The following is an 18,098-nucleotide window of genomic DNA, read 5'->3' on the forward strand; positions in this document are numbered from 1 at the left end:
TTTTAGGGGTTGTTTTTCTTTGCAAAAGATCCAAAAGATAAATCAATCATCAATGTCATCAACAACTTCAAGTGTACCTATTCTGGCCAAGGCATTCAGCGAAGTTGAACAACCTGACTATTATTTAGATCAGAATTTACAGGTTGTAGAAACTAAAGAAGACACTAATAAAGAACCACGAAAATTCAAATTATTTAATAGAAATTGCAAAAATTTTATAATTGCAATTATAATGTTGGCTATTGTGTTTATATTAGCTATTGTATTTGCTATAACTTCAAGTAAATTGGTAAATGATCCAATACGAAATGGGTTAAAAATTGAAAAATTATCAAATCATAAATTTAACCACCTAAATGCTATAAGAACTAATTTAATAGATAAATCGTCACCCACAACTTCAATAGGTGATTGGAATTTGGTATTTTCAGATGAGTTTGAGACTGATGGTAGAACATTTGGTGAATTTGAAGATCAATTTTTCACAGGTATGGATTTGCATTATCAAGCTACTAATGATTTAGAGTATTATTTACCACAAATGATCACTACAAATAACAGTAGTTTAGAAATAAAATTTGACAGACTTAATTATTCTGGTTTCAGTTATATTTCTGGAATGTTACAAAGTTGGAATAAGTTATGCTTTAACAAACAAGCAAGAATTGAAGTATCAGCTAAATTACCACCTGTAGAGTTTGGTTTATGGCCAGCTATATGGTCTTTAGGTAATTTAGCAAGACCTGGATATTTAGCAAGTACTGATGGAGTTTGGCCATATACATATAATGAATGTGATTTAGGTATAACTCCAAATCAGTCAACCACCAATAAAGATATGTCATATTTGCCTGGACAAAAGTTAAGTAAATGTACTTGTTTTGGAGAAGATCATCCTAAATTGGGAGTTGGTAGAGGAGCTCCAGAAATTGATATTATTGAAGGATTGTTTGAATATAATCAAACTTGGGGTGTTCAAACTTTACAAGTAGCACCATTTGATGAATGGTGGAGACCAGATTATGATTATATAGGTATTGAAAATAATAATGAAACTATTGTAAGAGAAGATGTCGGGACAATTTATCAAGAATCAATTTCATTAGCTACAAAGTTAGACTTGAATAAGTTTACCAAATTCACAATGGAATACCAAAGTATGGAATATGAAAATAGTTATGTAAAATTTGAAATTGATGATAAGCCAACATTTCAAATAAATGGATCAGCATTACATTCAAATGAATTTATTGGATTTAGACAAATATCAAAAGAACCAATGTCATTAATTTTTAACTTGGGATTATCACATATCTGGAACTCAGAATTAAATGAAACAAAATTGGATCTACCTGCGATTTTGTACATTGATTATATTAGAATTTATCAAAAACAACTTGATTTAACATGTGATCCTCCAGAGTATCCAACTAATTCATACATTAATTCTCACGTTAATGCTTATACTAATCCGAATTTATTAACTTGGAAAGAAGCTGGATTTAGTTTTCCTCGTAATTCTTTTATTGATGATTGTAAAAGTCCGATATTTTAAATCACCGTACTTTTTTTTTTTCAAGCAATATCATTTAATTTTTCACAATCATTCCAAATATATCTTCACAACAAATGCTTCAACAATTTATACTACTACTATTTATAAATTTAGTAGTATCTAAAACTCATACATTTGATTGGAATGTTGGATATGTTGACGCAAATCCCGATGGAATGTACCCAAGAAAAATGATTGGAATAAATAACCAATGGCCTAATCCTACTATAAAAATCAAACAAAATGATAGAGTTATAGTAAACGTATATAATGATTTACCAGACCGTAATATTTCAATACACTTCCATGGATTGTTACAAAGAGGATATAATGGAGAAGATGGTCCAGAAATGATAACTCAATGTCCAGTTGCTCCTGGTTCAACTATAATTTATGATTTCGAAGTTAGTGATCAAGCAGGTACTTATTGGTATCATTCACATAGTGGATCACAATATGGTGATGGATTAAGAGGTATGGTGATTATTGAAAGAGAAGATGAACCTTATAAATACGATGAAAGTATTGATTTAAGTGTAAGTGATCATTACCATTTACAAACTACCAAGATTATTAAATCCTTTTTAAGTAGATATAATCCTACTGGAGCAGAACCAATTCCTCAAAATAGTTTATTTAATGAGACTAAAAATGTTACAATTGCTGTTGAACCGAACAAAACATACTTGTTGAGAATAGTCAATATGGGATTATTTGTTTCTCAATATTTGTATGTTGAAGATCATTCGTTCATTGTTGTTGAAGCTGATGGAGTAACTGTTGAACCATATGAGGTAGACTCCATATATATTACAGTCGGACAAAGATACGTTGTATTGCTCAAAACTAAAGATACAGCTAAAAAAAATTATAGATTTGTTAATATTTTAGACATGGAAATGTTAGATTTTGTACCAGAAGAATTACAACTAGTTTCAACAAATTACCTTCAATATAATGAATCAGGTGCAAAGCCAAAACATTTACCATATTATAATTTTGACATAGTTGAAAAATTAAAAGGATTTGATGATTTTTATCTCAAGCCATTAAATCATGAAAAATTATTACCAGAACCAGATATGACAATTCAAGTTAACTTTACAATGGAGGTATTAGGTGATGGAGTAACTTATGCTATGTTTAATGGTAAATCTTACGTACCTCCAAAAGTCCCCATTTTATATACTGTTTTAAGTGCTGGAGACAATGCAAATAACGCGGTTGTATATGGTACAAACACAAACTCTTTTGTTTTACAAGGTAATGAAACTATAGAACTTATATTAAATAATAATGATCCAGGTAAACATGCATTCCATTTACATGGACATAATTTTCAAGTTATAGCAAGAAGCGAGGGAACAGAAGATGATGAAGAACCTATTGTGTTTGATCCACATAACCCAAAAATGATTGATTTCCCAGAACATCCAATGATTAGAGATACTGTTGAAGTCAAACCTAACGGATATTTTGTTTTACGTTTCAAAGCTGATAACCCTGGAGTTTGGTTTTTCCATTGTCACGTAGATTGGCATTTAGAACAAGGATTAGCTTTAGTTTTAATTGAATCTCCAGAAGATATTCAAACATCACACATTTCAAAAAATCATAAAGAAGTATGTGTAAACAATAGTGTCCCCACTAGAGGAAATGCAGCAGGAAATTTAAACTTTTTAGATTTGAAAGGTCAAAATTTACAACAACCTCCATTACCTGATGGATTTACTACTAAAGGTTACATTGCTATGACTTTGTGTTCATTAATTGCATTGTATGGATTATGGTCAATTTATAGATATGGAATTGAAGATGTTAATAAGGATACGGTTGTTATTGATAGGTTATATGAAATTGTTAATGAGTAAAATCAAATGAAATTGGGTATATAGGTTAGAACTTGATAAAAAATATATATATATTTATGTGGTTCTAATAATCTTGTTACTTTCCAGTATTGCATAATACAATAAGTTGTTGAAATTGAGATAGTGTAAATGATTCGAACCTCAAAGAAAGCTCAAAACTGGAAGTTGAATTTATCTGGAGGTTTCCAAAATTGAAATAATTCCCTTCATTCTAACTGTTAACTTTCATTTCTGTAAATTTGGTTGTAAAACCATAACTAAGTTAAAGTAAAAAACAAACATCAGAACCGCAATACTAAAAGATTGATGTCTTGCCTCAATAAGGAAAAAATTAACAAAAGACCTTCGAACTCTGAAATAATCAAGAATACAATCAAAGAACTGTTAATGTCATCATGATAGCTACAGCTGGAGACGAAGTTAGATTATATTATGAAACTATTAAATCACATCGTATGACTCGGAAAGAAATTGCAGAACTTTAAAAATTAGATTCAAATTTACAAAATTGTTCGTAATTTAGCTGTAACATATGGACCTAAATGGGCTTTTGACTTAGCTTTAAAAGATGTGAATAAGAGTAAAAAAAAAGTTAGAGAGAAATTTAAAGGTTAAGGGTTTACTTCAGTCTTTGGGGTTTAGGTTATGTATGATGTGAACTTGCAATTTGCATAGATTTGTTCATATGATGTGTATGACTAATTGGTTAGAATATCGTAAGTACTGGTTCGAAACTGTTTTCAAATAATATTTTGAGATAAGTGCCTCTTTGAGATATAACATATAAAAGTTTGATTAGTATGGTATTACTTTTGGGTTTATTAATGATTCTAAGATTTAGCATATATTACAATATTATTAACATATTAATACATAATATATAAATATTATATAATAAATTACATAATCATGTCATAAAAATTTTTCTTCAACAAAAAAATTAAAAAAGTGACAACAGAATTCAAACTCAAAACAAATTATTGTTTTTGTTTTTGTTTTACTTATAAGTAGATTTATAATTTTACAACCAATAATTATTTGAATTGAGAGTATATAAAAGTCAGACTTGATTATACAAAACACAACAAAATAACATTTCAATAAAGGCAGAATTGACCAAACAACTCAAAATCAATTGAATTAAATAAACAAATCCTCAAAGGTCATCTTCATTACTTTCTGAAACACTTAATCATGTCACATTCAAAAATTAAATCTGAATTAGCCAAACAGCAGTCACTTATAGATAACGCATCATCTGATATGCTTCCATCAATTGATTATCAAGGATTAGCTCAAGAATCAGCAGCGGTTGCAGCAGCAGCAGCTTCGAGTAGACAAAAACAAAAAACTCCACAAGAGCATCATCAACAAATGTTAGAAATACAACAACAAAATCAACAATATTCACATCAAAATGAATCAGAACCAAATACTCCAACAACTGAAGTAGAATCTCCAAATGATATTGAAGATGAAGGTGGTGAACAAGATTCAAATCATGTAGATAATATAAAAAATCCTCATAGAATTAAATTATCAGCACAAGATGTAAAATTAATATTATATTTAATTGTTGAAACTAAACCTTTTAAATATGTTGGTGATAGATCATTAAGTCAAACCAAGAAATGGGAAATTATACAAAAAAAATACTTTAATTTAAAATTTAAAGAATTACAACATAAAAATTTTGTTGTTCCAACTGTACGTACTTTACAACGTCAATTAGCAGCAGGTGTTAAAAAAGCAAGTTCACAAAGAAGTAAAGATGATATACCTCATCCAATTCCACCAACATTAGAAGAAATAGATAATGATAATTATTATAATTTTGCAACAATTGATGAATCAAGTCCACAAGAAGAATTAGAAAGTGCATTACTTGATTTACATCATTTGAGTAACAAGATAAAACTGTTAAAAATGCAAAGTAATAGTTTAATTAAAGTAAATTATCAACCAAGAATTAAATCACAAAAATCTTCAACAACAATAGATTCAAATGGTAAAGAAACAACCAAAACAACAGAATCAAAAGATTTATCATCACATATTGAAGAAATATCTAATTTGTTACTTGAAAAATTTACAAATTTAAAAAAAGATGTTCAACAAGAAAATGCAAATAAATATGAAGAAACTTTTAATGTATTAGAATTAGTATTTCAACATTCAAATGAATTAAGAAATTTTATAAATGAAGAAAATTTAACTTTAACAAATACAATTAATTCATTAGTAGAAACTCATTTAAATAAAATTGAATTTATTAAAAAAGAATATAATCTAAAACAATTAGATTTGATTAAAAAATTTGCTGATATTTATCAAGAAGATCTATATAATAATGATGAAGATTCTCATCAATTATTATTAGAAAAAATTAATTCAATAAAAGAAATAGTTGATGTGTAGTTGTAAAGAAAAATAAATATAAATTTGTTATGTATTATTATTAATTAAAACTAGATAAAATTACAAAATTATTTTTTTTACCTCTTAACCGTACAAATAGGTTTTTTTGCAACCAAAATTCAATCAATCAACAATGAATTTGTTAATCATATACTTTGTGGTCCTCGTATCAAGTTACTATTTCCCGCAAACTGATCAATCAATGGAAGATAGTGAAATTGTTCGTAGATCAGTTCAAGAATTACATGATATAGATGCATCAACAGATTTAAATGAATGTTTAACTTGTAAAACAAGATTACAAGTTGGTAAATTTTTATCATTAACAAGACCAGACTTAGTACCACAAGTTTTTTCTACATGGTGTGTAGAAAGTGGTCACGATGAAACTCAATGTCATATGAATTATGGTTACCCAAATGATGAAGTTAGTGCTACTGGTTCTGATTTTACAAAAGTTGTTGGATTAATGAACCCTTCAGGAATAGATGGTGATTATTTTTGTTATTATCATGATTCGAAATGTCATATTTTACCAGAAACTCCAATTATAGATATGGACAAGATGTGGCCAACAAAACCAAGGAATTATTTACCACCTGATAATTGTGGAGAAAACTTTCATGTTTTACATATAAGTGATATTAATTTACAATTAGATTATGAAATTTTTGCTGAATCAAATTGTACACAAAGTTTATGTTGTTCTTCAAATAGTAGAAACTTAAATTGTAAAGCTCCACCATTTAATGAAAATGTATTTGATGGATATTATGATTCAAGTTACAAGAAAAACCACTTCGAAAAAGGTAAGTACTTAGATTTAACCAAAAAGTTAAAAACTCCAACTTGGTCACCTGCTAAACAATTTGGTGAATATTCATGTGATACACCAACATTATTATTAAATTCAACTATGCAATGTATTAGAGATTTACATCAAAATCATTTAAGTTTTGAATTTGCAATTTTTACCGGTGGTACAGTTGATAGTAGTGATAGAAGTTTTATGAATAAGCAAAAAAATGTTAAATCACAAGAAACTAGTTACAAAATTTTGAAACATTATCTTGATGATTGTGATGTTATTCCTACTTTTGGTACAAGAGATGTATTTCCTGTAAATCAATTACCACAAAAAAACATTAGTGGGTCCAATAATTATCAATGGCAATTTGATTTAGTAGCTGATCTTTGGTCAGAATTAGGATGGATCATTCAACAGCTAAACAAATTAGATATTCAAGAACTGGTTTTACTATACATACAAAATTAGGTTTGAAAATAATTTCATTAAATTCAAATATTTGGAATTCTAAGAATTTATATAATTTTTGGAATGTATTAAATGTTGATTCATTTGGAGTTTGGAAATTTTAATTAATGAATTAATAGATTCAGAAAGAAATCATCAAAGATGTTGGATTATTGCTCATTTACCACCAAATCATCAATCATTAGCATTACCAACAAAAGTATTTTTAAAAATCATTGCAAGATTTTCTCCAAAAGTTATTGCTGCAATATTTTTTGGTAATATTCATGATGATTCTTTTATTATTCAATATGAAGGTGATGGTACAGATGATAAGACATTAGAAAATGCAATGAATCATGCATTAATTGGTCCATCAATATCTCCATATACTGGTGTTAATCCTGCATGGAGATATTACTCAGTTGATAAAGAAAGTTTTACAATAACAAATTCTTTTACATATTATACAAAATTAACTGATTGTACAACTAATGATGGAGCTGAACCAAATTGGGATTATGCTTATTCAGCAAGAGATGTTTATGATCCAGAACAATTATGGCCACAAGATTGGGGGTTAACTACTGAATTTTGGCATCATGTTGGAGAAAGAATTAATAATTGTCCTGAAATAAATTTATTATATCAAAGATTAGAAACAAGATGGTCACCTTATTCATTTATAAATAATGATTCTTATTGTAAAGTTACAAGTTTTTCAATGGATTCAAAAAAGAAATGTATGATTACTGATGATCAAGATGATTATATTGAACCAATGATTCCAAATGATTATATTCCTTTAATTCATGTAAAAGATAAATCAGTAGATTATATTCAAGTAGAAAAACCAGTAGAAAAAAATTGTGATAATAAAGATGATGATGAACCAGGTAATGAATTTGATGATGAAATTGCAAAAAATCATTTCGAATGGAAATTACAAGATATTAATCAAAATGATACTTCTGAAATTGTTGTTCCATTCCCTAAAAAGCAAAAAGGTAAAGCAATTCATTTGAATCGTAAAATTAACTTTGCTAACCAAAGAATAGCTCAATTTAATTAAGTTCTTTTTTATTATACTCCGAATCTAATCAGTTTGCTATGTTTATGTTTGTAACACAAAAATGAAATGAAAATGAAAAATATTATTTTGTAGTACGAGCTTTAAATATTTGTGTTAACTAAAACTCTTATTTTTTAACTAGAATCACAAATTGATAAATGCCGTTGTGACAAAAGTGAAGTAACAACCTAAAAGTATTAGCCTACATTGTAAAGAGGAGTAAATAAGTTTAAAGAGTTTGTTAACTAATAAAAGATTGTATCATTCATTTTATAAACGTTTAATCTCATAACCTATTTAGTAAAAAGAAGGTTATCACCAAAAGTTAAAAATGGTAAAAAAAAGAAATTTTATTATTTAAAGGAAATATAAAAAATGTGCTAAAAAAGTTTAAATTGTGTCATACATCAAATTTTTACGACAAAGCCAAAAAAAAAATTGACGTAATTTTTTTATTTCCTTCTATTTTTTTTTTCTCTCTTAATTTCGTAAATCTTTTTTTTTCTCTTCATTTCCCCACATTTTAAATTTCAATTTAAACCCTTTTAGGAATCAAAGTTTTTTTTAAGTAAAGAATGCACAAAGTATTAAATTTAGAGAAGAACAAAAAAAAGGTTATTTAAATTTATTCAAAATTATTTTTCAAGGGTATAATAAAACATTCATTAATAAAATTTCTATACGTTGTTTAGTAAAAAATAAATAAAGTAAAGTAAGTCCAAAGTGTTTTTTTTGTAAATATTCAAATATTTGATATCATCTAAAATAAGTAACCGAAAATATAAGTAAATTGTAAAACCGAAAAAGTTAAAAAAGTGATATACCGAAATGTTTGTAGTAAAATAATGTGACCGAAATAATAGTAAGCAAACGAAAAAATGTGAATAAACCGAAATAATTTTAGTAACCGAATGATAAGATGAATTTGAAGATGATATCAAATAATTTGCAAAACCGAAAAATAAAAATCAACGATGAATGAAAAAGAAATCTAATGGGTATAATAAATGAATAAATAGTTAAAAAAGCAATTATCAAAATTGTAAAACCGAATGAAAAATAACCACCAAAAATTGAAAAAATAGAACCAGAAAGAAATTCTCTATATGTGAACAAAAGTACCTAATTCAAAATCATCTTTAGAAAAACAACTTTGTTGTTGAGATTGAATAAATTGTGATTGATTATTTAAATAATCTTCAATACCACCATTAGTTTTATTATTTAAATCATTTTCTGAAATTTCACTATATGGAGTAGTTAAAGTTTCTAAATTTTTTAAATCAATTGAAATTTGATCATTTAATAACATAAAATCATCTAAACTTACATCTGAATAATTAGAATCTGATGATTGCATTGGATATGAAGTATATTGAGATTGTTGAGATTGTTGAGATTGTAATTGTATATGAGATTGTGATTGTAATTGTGGTACTTGTTGTTGTAATGATGGAGTATATGGTAAACTCATTGATCTTTCATGTAATTTTTTATTGTTATTATGTTGTGGTTTTTTTATACATGCTTCACTAACTGTTCTTTGATGTTGTTTTGGTTGATAAGATTTAAATTGAAACTGACCAGCAGTTTGTTTTTTTGAAGATTTTAAAGGTGAAGGATTTGAAGGTAAAGGTTCTTGAAATGGTGATTGTAATTGTTGAGAATGTGGAGAATTAGATGAAGATTGAATAATTTGAGATTCTATTGAAATTTGTTGTTGAATTAATTGTTGTTGTAATTGTTGAATTTGTAAATGTTGTTGTAACATTGCTTGTTGATAACCAAATAATTGTTGTGATAAAAATTCTTGTTGTTGTTGTTGAGCTTCATTGTTTGTGAAATTTGGTTGTTGAGGTGGTTGTTTTGGAGCTTGTGGAATTTCTTGTATTTGAGGTTGAATTGGAGTTTGTTGTGGTTGATTCCAATCTATACCTAAATTCATTATACCTAAACCTAATTCTAAAGTTGGACTTGTTAAATTTGATTGTGATGATGATTCATAATTTTGTTGAGTAGTAGTAATTTCTTGTTGTGATTCAAATCCATTTATTGTTGGTAAATCAAATATAGAGTCATCTATAGATGATAATGAATCTTCAATAGATAATGATGGTGATGGTAATTGTTCAACAATTGGAGTAGCATCAATTTGTTTTTTAATGGTTGGAGCAACTAATGAAGTTGGTGATTCAATTTCTTCATCTGATTTTATTGGTGATAAATCAACAAAAACAAAATCTTTTGGTTTACCTGGTTTATTTTTTGGTCTTCTTAATGGTGGTCTTTTAACTGTAAATTTTGAAGCAGCAGCAACAATTTTTAAAGAATTATTTAAACATTCAACTGAAGTTTGTGAATGATTATTATTGTGAGATGTTGAATTTGAATTTGAATTTGTTGAAGATGGAGTTCTTTTAACTCTCCATAATTTCTTACCGTTAGCTGGTGGTAAAACAACGCTAAAAATTAAAGGTTAGTATATTGTAAATTTTTGGGCATATAGATGTGATGATATAATTCTTTTATGTTTCAACATACTTATTTGAACTCATTTTATAAGTTTTTTTGTTTTAATGTATATATATGTAAAAGCAATGGGAGGGTATAAATAATAAATCTTGGGTATAAATTCTAAATTAGTAAGTGAATGTAATAATTTGTTATAATTGTGATGGTATAAATATTGAATAAAGTAATGTATAAATGAAAAACCAAAAGAAAGATAGAAAAAAATTATAAAATTCAGGAGGGAAATTGTTTGATTATATATTAAATTTTTAGAAATTCAGGGATGAATGAGGGTTTTAATTGGAAATACATAATGGATATTAATAATTGTATAGTAATTCAAATAAATTGTATAATATATTATTGAAAATATATTTATTGAAATATTTATTTAAGATTTTGTGTAATAACTAATTTAAAATCAATAACTCTTCCTAAAAGGGTAATATGTTAAATTTCTAAAATGTATAAATTCTTAAAATATTTGACTAAATAAGTTTTTTTTATTTTTATTTTGTGATTTATAAATTATCATCACTAATTATCATCAATAATTATCAATAATAATTAAATTACAAAAACTAATATACCAAAGGAATTTAAAATTTTTAAGATTTTATTATTTTTATTTTATTGATTGTTTTAATTTTTATTTAATATCAATAAAATAAAAATATAGTTTTAACTTAATTGATGGGTTATACGGTTTTTGTAATAACTTGTTGTATTACTTTGTTGAGATCATTTAAAATTTCAATTATCAACAACTTAACAACCATCTTGTAACAACGGTGTTTTAACATCAAAAATACAACTTCTATACGGCTCGAAAAGATTATTTGACACAAGTATTAATTAACAATTATCGTACGTACAATATAAATTGAAATATTATAATTTTTAATTAATTCATGGCAAATATTGTAAACGTTTGATATTAATAATGACTTATACCTGATGTGGGGTTCGTACTGAAGAATTTAAATGAAAAAATGAAATTTATTGATAATTTTTTTTTCTCTCTCTCTCTTTTTTTGAAGTATTATTTAAAATTAAAATTAAAGTTAAGAAATTAAAGTTAAGAAATAGAAATAAAATTTAAAATGTAAAAAGTCTAAAAATAAAAAAAAGGGTAGCACAAATTAAAAAAAATAAATTTTATTATTTAAAATAAAAATAATATATTGCTTTAAATATTTTAACACTACTTAATAATAAAAATTTAAATTGCTTACTTTTATAAAATTCAAACCGTTTTAAATTTAATCCTAAATTCCTAAATTCATTACCCCTCTCAACAAATAAAATTATTTAAGTTTTTGGAGTAAATAAAAAAAAGGGCTTTATAGAATAAATTTCAAAGAATTTTTAATTAGTATCATTAACATTAATAGAGAAGAAGTTTTACAGGAAATAATCTTAAAGGCAAAATATGTTTTGTCGTTGCCTTGTGTTTCATAGTAACTCTCGAGAAATTTATTTGGTTGTTTCGAAGTTGTGTTGATAATTTTGAAATTTTTACTCCGATTTAATTTTTAGATGAGAGAGACCACCCACAAATAATTTTGACAATTGGAAATTATACTCCGACAATCCCAATCATAATGCAAGATAGTATTTTTTTATTGAATACTATGGTTATTATATTACTTACTTACATAGTTAAGACAATATAGTAAATGTAAATCATTGTAAATTTGTATTGTTTTATTGTTATATTGAATTTTTTTTGTTTATATTTTTACTTAAATTGAAAATACTTCTAATTATTTCTTTCATCAATATAATGACATTCTCAATTTTTGTGAATAATTAAATTTACAGTAATAATTATATCATCAATATCTGAATTTAACTTCTTTTCATTTTAATCAGTAATTAATCAATTGAAACAAAAGGAGTTATAATATTTGAGAATTATTATAATTATTTTGAAAGATAACTTTTGGTTTTTTACTACTCACAAAAGATGGAAATATGCTTTGTGACTTATAATATTTTTGATTGATTTTTTATTATAGTAACTTGAAATTTAATTGGTTATAAAATATTACGTATTTCTTAAAAGGCAACCAAAGAAAATCAATTACACAAAAATGGAAAAATGTGTGTAACCAAACTACATCATCATCATTAAATATTTAATCATCAACTATTTAATACCTAACCTTTGAACCTCATAAACGAATGACATATTCTTACAATAGTATCATGCATTCAATTAAAAATATAATGCAACAAATATAGATCATTCAAGAAGATCACCGCAGCAAATATTTACATTCTCTTCTCAAGATTTACTACAATAAGATTTTATTTTTTTTTGTTTACTTTTTAACTTATATAAGCAGATTCACTAAGTAATACAAAAAATGAATTATGCACTCAATTAACTTAACTAAAGTAGTTTAGTAATTGAATTCAATTTTGAGATAATAAGATGATACAATTACAAATTACAAATTATAAATTTCATTTGTTCAATTCGTTTAAATCAATTTTGTTACACCACTAAGAAAAAAAATCTTGTTTTTGAAACATATTATTTTAATTAGTGCCGCCCTGATTTTATAATATTTCGTACAAGAATGAAAAAATTAGAGTAACAAAATGAACTAAGCTTTACTGAGATTTTGTAACGCTTTCGTTATCAACTAATGCTAAACTAATTTTAGTTGTAGATTAGATATTAATTTAATATAATTACGAATTATTAGTATCAACTTACTAACTAATTAAAATCTTTTCTTTCATCAAATATATATTTTATTTTTGTAATTTTTTAGTTTGAGACGCGTCCGAGACTCATAATTAAAATTTTTTTATTGTTCAATAAAAGGTTTGGAAACAAATTGATTACACCTATAGGTATTACAAAACCTATCAATCACAAAAGTTAGTGGTGTAACTTGATTACTTCATCAGTCTGACTTGAGCAACACACAATTGAAATAAGATTTTTTGTTGGGAATATATTTAGTAGTACCTCATCTTATTTAAATTGAAACATCAGTTTCAAATTTCATCGAGCGGCTTTAAATTTAATTTTTCGAAATTTTCTTCGAGCTTCGAGGAATTTAAAATTATCAAATTTCTCAATTGACAAAATACAATAATTTAAAGATACGTCAAGAGTGGGGCAAAAAGTAGTTTAGGATTTAACCTTTAGCCTTTAAACTTTCTAGAAAGGTGAAGTCAAAAACTTAAAAGGTCAAAAGTCAAAAGTATAAAAATCAGTCAAGAAAGTTAAAACTTATTTGAAAGCGTAGGGCTAAAATTTTAAATTTTATATACCAATATATTATTGAAAATAGCCTTTTGATTTGAATCAACCCCTTTCCACCACAACAATGATTAATTCAGAGGGTTTTTGATAAATAGATTTAATAAAATATCTACGGGTTTAATCAATTGAATCTAAATTTGATCTTCTAATCTAATAACACCACCTCCACAAACTTTTTTTTAATTATCGGATTAATGTAGGTAACGGTAATAAAAACAAATGTTAATAAATTGTTTTGCAACAATTTTTAAAAAATAAAGTTATTTACAAATTTTAAATTTTGATTCAGATCAATTTGATTTTTAGAATTTCGTAAATGAATGAATATTGTTACAATTTGTAGTTCTTATCTGATTAGTAGAAATGACTAAGATAATAGAATATGATTATCAAAAACGTATGTTGTAATAGTATGTGAATGTTAAACGAACATTGGTAAATCAATACGATACAATACTTTCTATACGTTTCATTCATACATTCCTCATTAGTCTTTTTTAAAAATTTAAGGGCAACCTTCTCCATCTCTCGTTTAATTTTTTTAAAATCCATGACATCACATTTTGTGCTGAATTAATTTTAAATCAAAAAAATCCCTTAATTTAAACGTCTCCAAAAACTTTGATTAAATCCTACAAATATTAATAGTTAACCATCAAAAAACCCCAACAAGAATCAGAGAAAGTCCCCAACCAAAATATGTGAGTGCCCCACTCGAGGTTATCCATGCACGTAATTAAGCTAAATTTATAAAAATTTAACCCTGGTTGCATGTTACTAATTAGTAAAAAGCAGAAAAACTTATTATGCAAGAGCTGCAAATTTTAACAAAGAATTTAAAAAAACCAATTAGTTCATGCATTTGTGCTAATTACCTTTTTAGTTACTTTTGAAATTTGCTATGGCCTAATTAGTTTTAAAAAAATATCGTCAAACTTTTTCAAGGGTTATGTTGTTTTTGATTTTGTTTTACAAATTTCATTATAACAAATGCACAAATTTGATTGCTAAAGAATCATTTATTGTTATGTTTACGATCTTTATTACTTACATATTACTAACATCTAATTAGTAAAGATCAATTGATACATATAATCCTCCAATTATTTATAAATAGATAATCCTTATATTCAAGTAAAGTTGTCATTAAAATTTTATTATAACAGCAAATTTAAAGTTTTTAACTCTTACATTAGCAAATTAAAGTAAGTTGATAAAAGATTATTATTTTTAGACAGATCTAGAATATAAACTAATATCTTAGCAATACACTTCATAATTCAAGATACGAAAAATTGTAGTAGATGTAGTATCCTTGTTTTAAAAGTTAATTGCAAGTTTTTTTTTGCAATCATAGAAATACACTAAAATATTATATTTCTATTTCTACTTCAAGATTTACAAATGTATTGATAATCTTTAAATGACACAAATTATGACAAATTTTTCGAATCGAAATTTGATATACTCAGTAACTCCAAATACAATAGCCCCACTTCGACTGATGGGAACCAATCGTTTAATGAAAAAAACTCCTTTCTTTCAAGTCTATTGTACTTTTTATAAAAAGCTCGTAACTAGTATAATTTTTCTTACTACTACTATCATGTAAGACAATAGAGTATAAATTTTTCTTGATTTATTGTTTAAGAATAATAAAATTAATAAGTAAATTAGTTACTATGTAAGATTTTGTTACACATTTTAATAATAAAAATCAATTTAGTAATGTCAAGAGTGGAGTAATAATGAAATTTATCTTTGAATATCAAAATATGTATCATACTTTAATTTAAGTGACAGAAACAAAGTTAAAAACTTTAAAGATTAGTAAAGTATGAGTCGGTAGAATGGGATTTGGTTTATAGTAAGTTTTAATCTTGATCTAATCAAAGGGTTTTAGTTTATGGAGAAATGAAATATTCAAATCAATATCTTTTAAATTTACCCCACCAATCTAAATTCCATAATTTTTGACTAATTGGTAAAAATCTACGGTAAAATAGGCTTTAATCAAAAAGTATTTAACAACTAGTAAATCTATTATTAAAACCGTTGACTTTAATTCCATTAAGGACGTAGTTAATTAAAGTAGTAAGCATTTTTTCGAGAAAAGAGAGTAAAATTGATTGTATAAATCAAACGTACAAATGTACCAATTTTACATTATTAATTTGACTAAAAATTTTTGTTCCATTTTTCCACAATTCCCACTTTATCCTCCAATCAGTTGGTTGTAAAGTAGTAAGTTCTCAAGAAAAGAAGTTTTATAATGATAATAATAATGGATTTTCAATCTTGTTGGTATTTGAATTACGAATATAACGAAAAAAAAAGCTTAAGTGTGAAATCAAAGAAATTTGATGTTTGTTGAGGCAAACGTACTTTCCCCCTGAATTTTGTTCTCGAATTAAAAATTGAAACACTTGATAAAGAATATTACAAGTTTCCGTAGGTTTCATATCCAAGTCTGCCGATATTTGACTGATCCTACGAAGTATTTATAATCTAATTAATTTTTACTCTCTATTATCTGATTATAATGTTTCTGATTTAAAGTATAAACTTTTTACCTGATTTGGACATGTAATTGAATAATAATAAAGTTTAATAATATTATTGAAAAAAAGGGTTTACTTATAAATATTTTATCTTGACATTATAAACGTTCAAAATTTTCTTAATTCTATTTTTGAGTTTATGTTTGGCATTTATGGAATATGATAATAAAAGTTTAACCTTGAGCTTAAAGTCAAATTGATCTTTTAAGAATATGGATTGTCAAAATCTTAAAATTGATTGAGTTTTCAAGTTACATTTTTTAGAATTTATTAGTAGTATAAGATTTGAGATTTTGTGTAATTTTATCTCGGAGAGTAGTCTTATACTATATTATCAATGATATCACCTTATCAAAACAAATCATTTAATCAAAACGTTAAAATATAAAAAGCATAACGTATTCTACCTTCTACCTACTTATTAACACTTATGATTCACTCGGAGCGCTATCGGATTAATTTCTAAAAATTGCAATTCTATACAGAGAGAGGAAACGTTTTTAATACCATTAGTATGCATTATATTACCTATCTAAATCTAATTTGTTTTAATTAAGCTTCCAAACTAGGACACTAAGTTACAATCGAAAATCTGTCCTTTAATGTACTAACGAAGATATTGGCCTGACCATTTAATATTCCTCTCAGAAATTATAAACATTTTTTTTGTTTGATGAATAACAATTCTATTTAAAGGACAAATGAGCTCAGTATAAGCAAAGTGAGTCGTGTGCACATGAAAATCAATTATTGTGAAACAGTGTTTGCTTATTTGATATTGTCTGAAACTTTATGGTGATGACCATCTGCTCATTAAAACATTGACCAAATTCTTCGATATAATAGTAGCGAGCCATAGTTCGTCATACCACTATTAATAAAACCAATAAAACGCATAGTACAACCACCAATATCCCAATACACCAATTACTTGCAGTTTCTTTATTTCTTTCAATAAAATGATTCAATCTCTTCATATTCTTATTCAATTTATTATCAACATGATCTAGTTCATAATCTAATTCATCTAACATGAAACCTTGATCTTGTAATTCATCACCCATTATAGTTGCTTGTTGATTTAAATTCATCATTGTCTTGTGGATATCATCTAATTGATTATCTTGTTGACTAATTAATTCTTGTTGTTGATAGTTTGTCATTGTTGGAGTTTCATCATTAAATGGATTTTCTGGTATTTCACTGTCTTGACTTATCCTGTTGGACATTGTTGTTACATCTCTTAGTTTTTTATTATCCCATTTTTGTTGTATGCTTGTCTTTTTGTTGTTTAGATCTCTTAAAATTTGCTTTCGCTGATTTATGTCTGTTGATGTTAAATTATATAGTTGTGGGTTCGTTGCACTTAACTCTAGAGCTTCTTGTAATTCTTCATATGTTTCTTGTAATTCTTCATAATTATTTTCAAAATCTTGTTGTAATTCTATTGATGGTTGATGCGTTGTTCTTTGAGATATGATTGACTCTAATCGCTGTATAACTGCATATGCATCATCTTTTACACCATTGAATGGATCCATTTTGCGATTAATTTACTTCGGTGGTCTT

At 25.9% G+C, this 18,098-nt stretch overlaps 6 protein-coding genes across 6 annotated transcripts; 4 read left to right on the forward strand and 2 right to left on the reverse strand. All coding sequences in view use genetic code 12, as the record gives it.

Moving 5' to 3' along the window:
• Positions 1-52: 52 nt before the first annotated feature.
• On the forward strand, positions 53-1,555 carry KRE62 (Kre62p; the record flags this gene model as incomplete). Its single annotated transcript, XM_051766903.1, has 1 exon — positions 53-1,555. One exon carries the CDS (start codon positions 53-55, stop codon positions 1,553-1,555), a length of 1,503 nt encoding a protein of 500 aa, XP_051622150.1.
• Positions 1,556-1,629: 74 nt separating this feature from the next.
• On the forward strand, positions 1,630-3,426 carry FET33 (putative oxidoreductase; the record flags this gene model as incomplete). Its single annotated transcript, XM_051766904.1, has 1 exon — positions 1,630-3,426. One exon carries the CDS (start codon positions 1,630-1,632, stop codon positions 3,424-3,426), a length of 1,797 nt encoding a protein of 598 aa, XP_051622151.1.
• A 1,194-nt stretch (positions 3,427-4,620) lies between these two features.
• Positions 4,621-5,844, forward strand: KGF54_000938 (uncharacterized protein; the record flags this gene model as incomplete). The annotated part of the gene is made up of 1 exon (XM_051766905.1): positions 4,621-5,844. The coding sequence occupies one exon, from the start codon at positions 4,621-4,623 to the stop codon at positions 5,842-5,844; it is 1,224 nt and encodes a 407-aa protein (XP_051622152.1).
• Positions 5,845-6,046: 202 nt separating this feature from the next.
• Positions 6,047-8,171, forward strand: KGF54_000939 (uncharacterized protein; the record flags this gene model as incomplete). The annotated part of the gene is made up of 2 exons (XM_051766906.1): positions 6,047-7,041; positions 7,211-8,171. The coding sequence occupies 2 exons, from the start codon at positions 6,047-6,049 to the stop codon at positions 8,169-8,171; spliced, it is 1,956 nt and encodes a 651-aa protein (XP_051622153.1).
• A 1,102-nt stretch (positions 8,172-9,273) lies between these two features.
• AGA1 (Aga1p) lies at positions 9,274-10,726 on the reverse strand (the record flags this gene model as incomplete). The annotated part of the gene is made up of 2 exons (XM_051766908.1): positions 9,274-10,633; positions 10,713-10,726. 2 exons carry the CDS (start codon positions 10,724-10,726, stop codon positions 9,274-9,276), a joined length of 1,374 nt encoding a protein of 457 aa, XP_051622154.1.
• Positions 10,727-17,392: 6,666 nt separating this feature from the next.
• On the reverse strand, positions 17,393-18,070 carry KGF54_000941 (uncharacterized protein; the record flags this gene model as incomplete). Its single annotated transcript, XM_051766909.1, has 1 exon — positions 17,393-18,070. The coding sequence occupies one exon, from the start codon at positions 18,068-18,070 to the stop codon at positions 17,393-17,395; it is 678 nt and encodes a 225-aa protein (XP_051622155.1).
• Between the last annotated feature and the right edge of the window lie 28 nt (positions 18,071-18,098).

Source organism: Candida jiufengensis, assembly GCF_024610255.1.
Source record: "Candida jiufengensis strain CBS 10846 chromosome Unknown scaffold7, whole genome shotgun sequence".
NCBI lineage: Eukaryota > Fungi > Ascomycota > Pichiomycetes > Serinales > Debaryomycetaceae > Lodderomyces > Lodderomyces jiufengensis.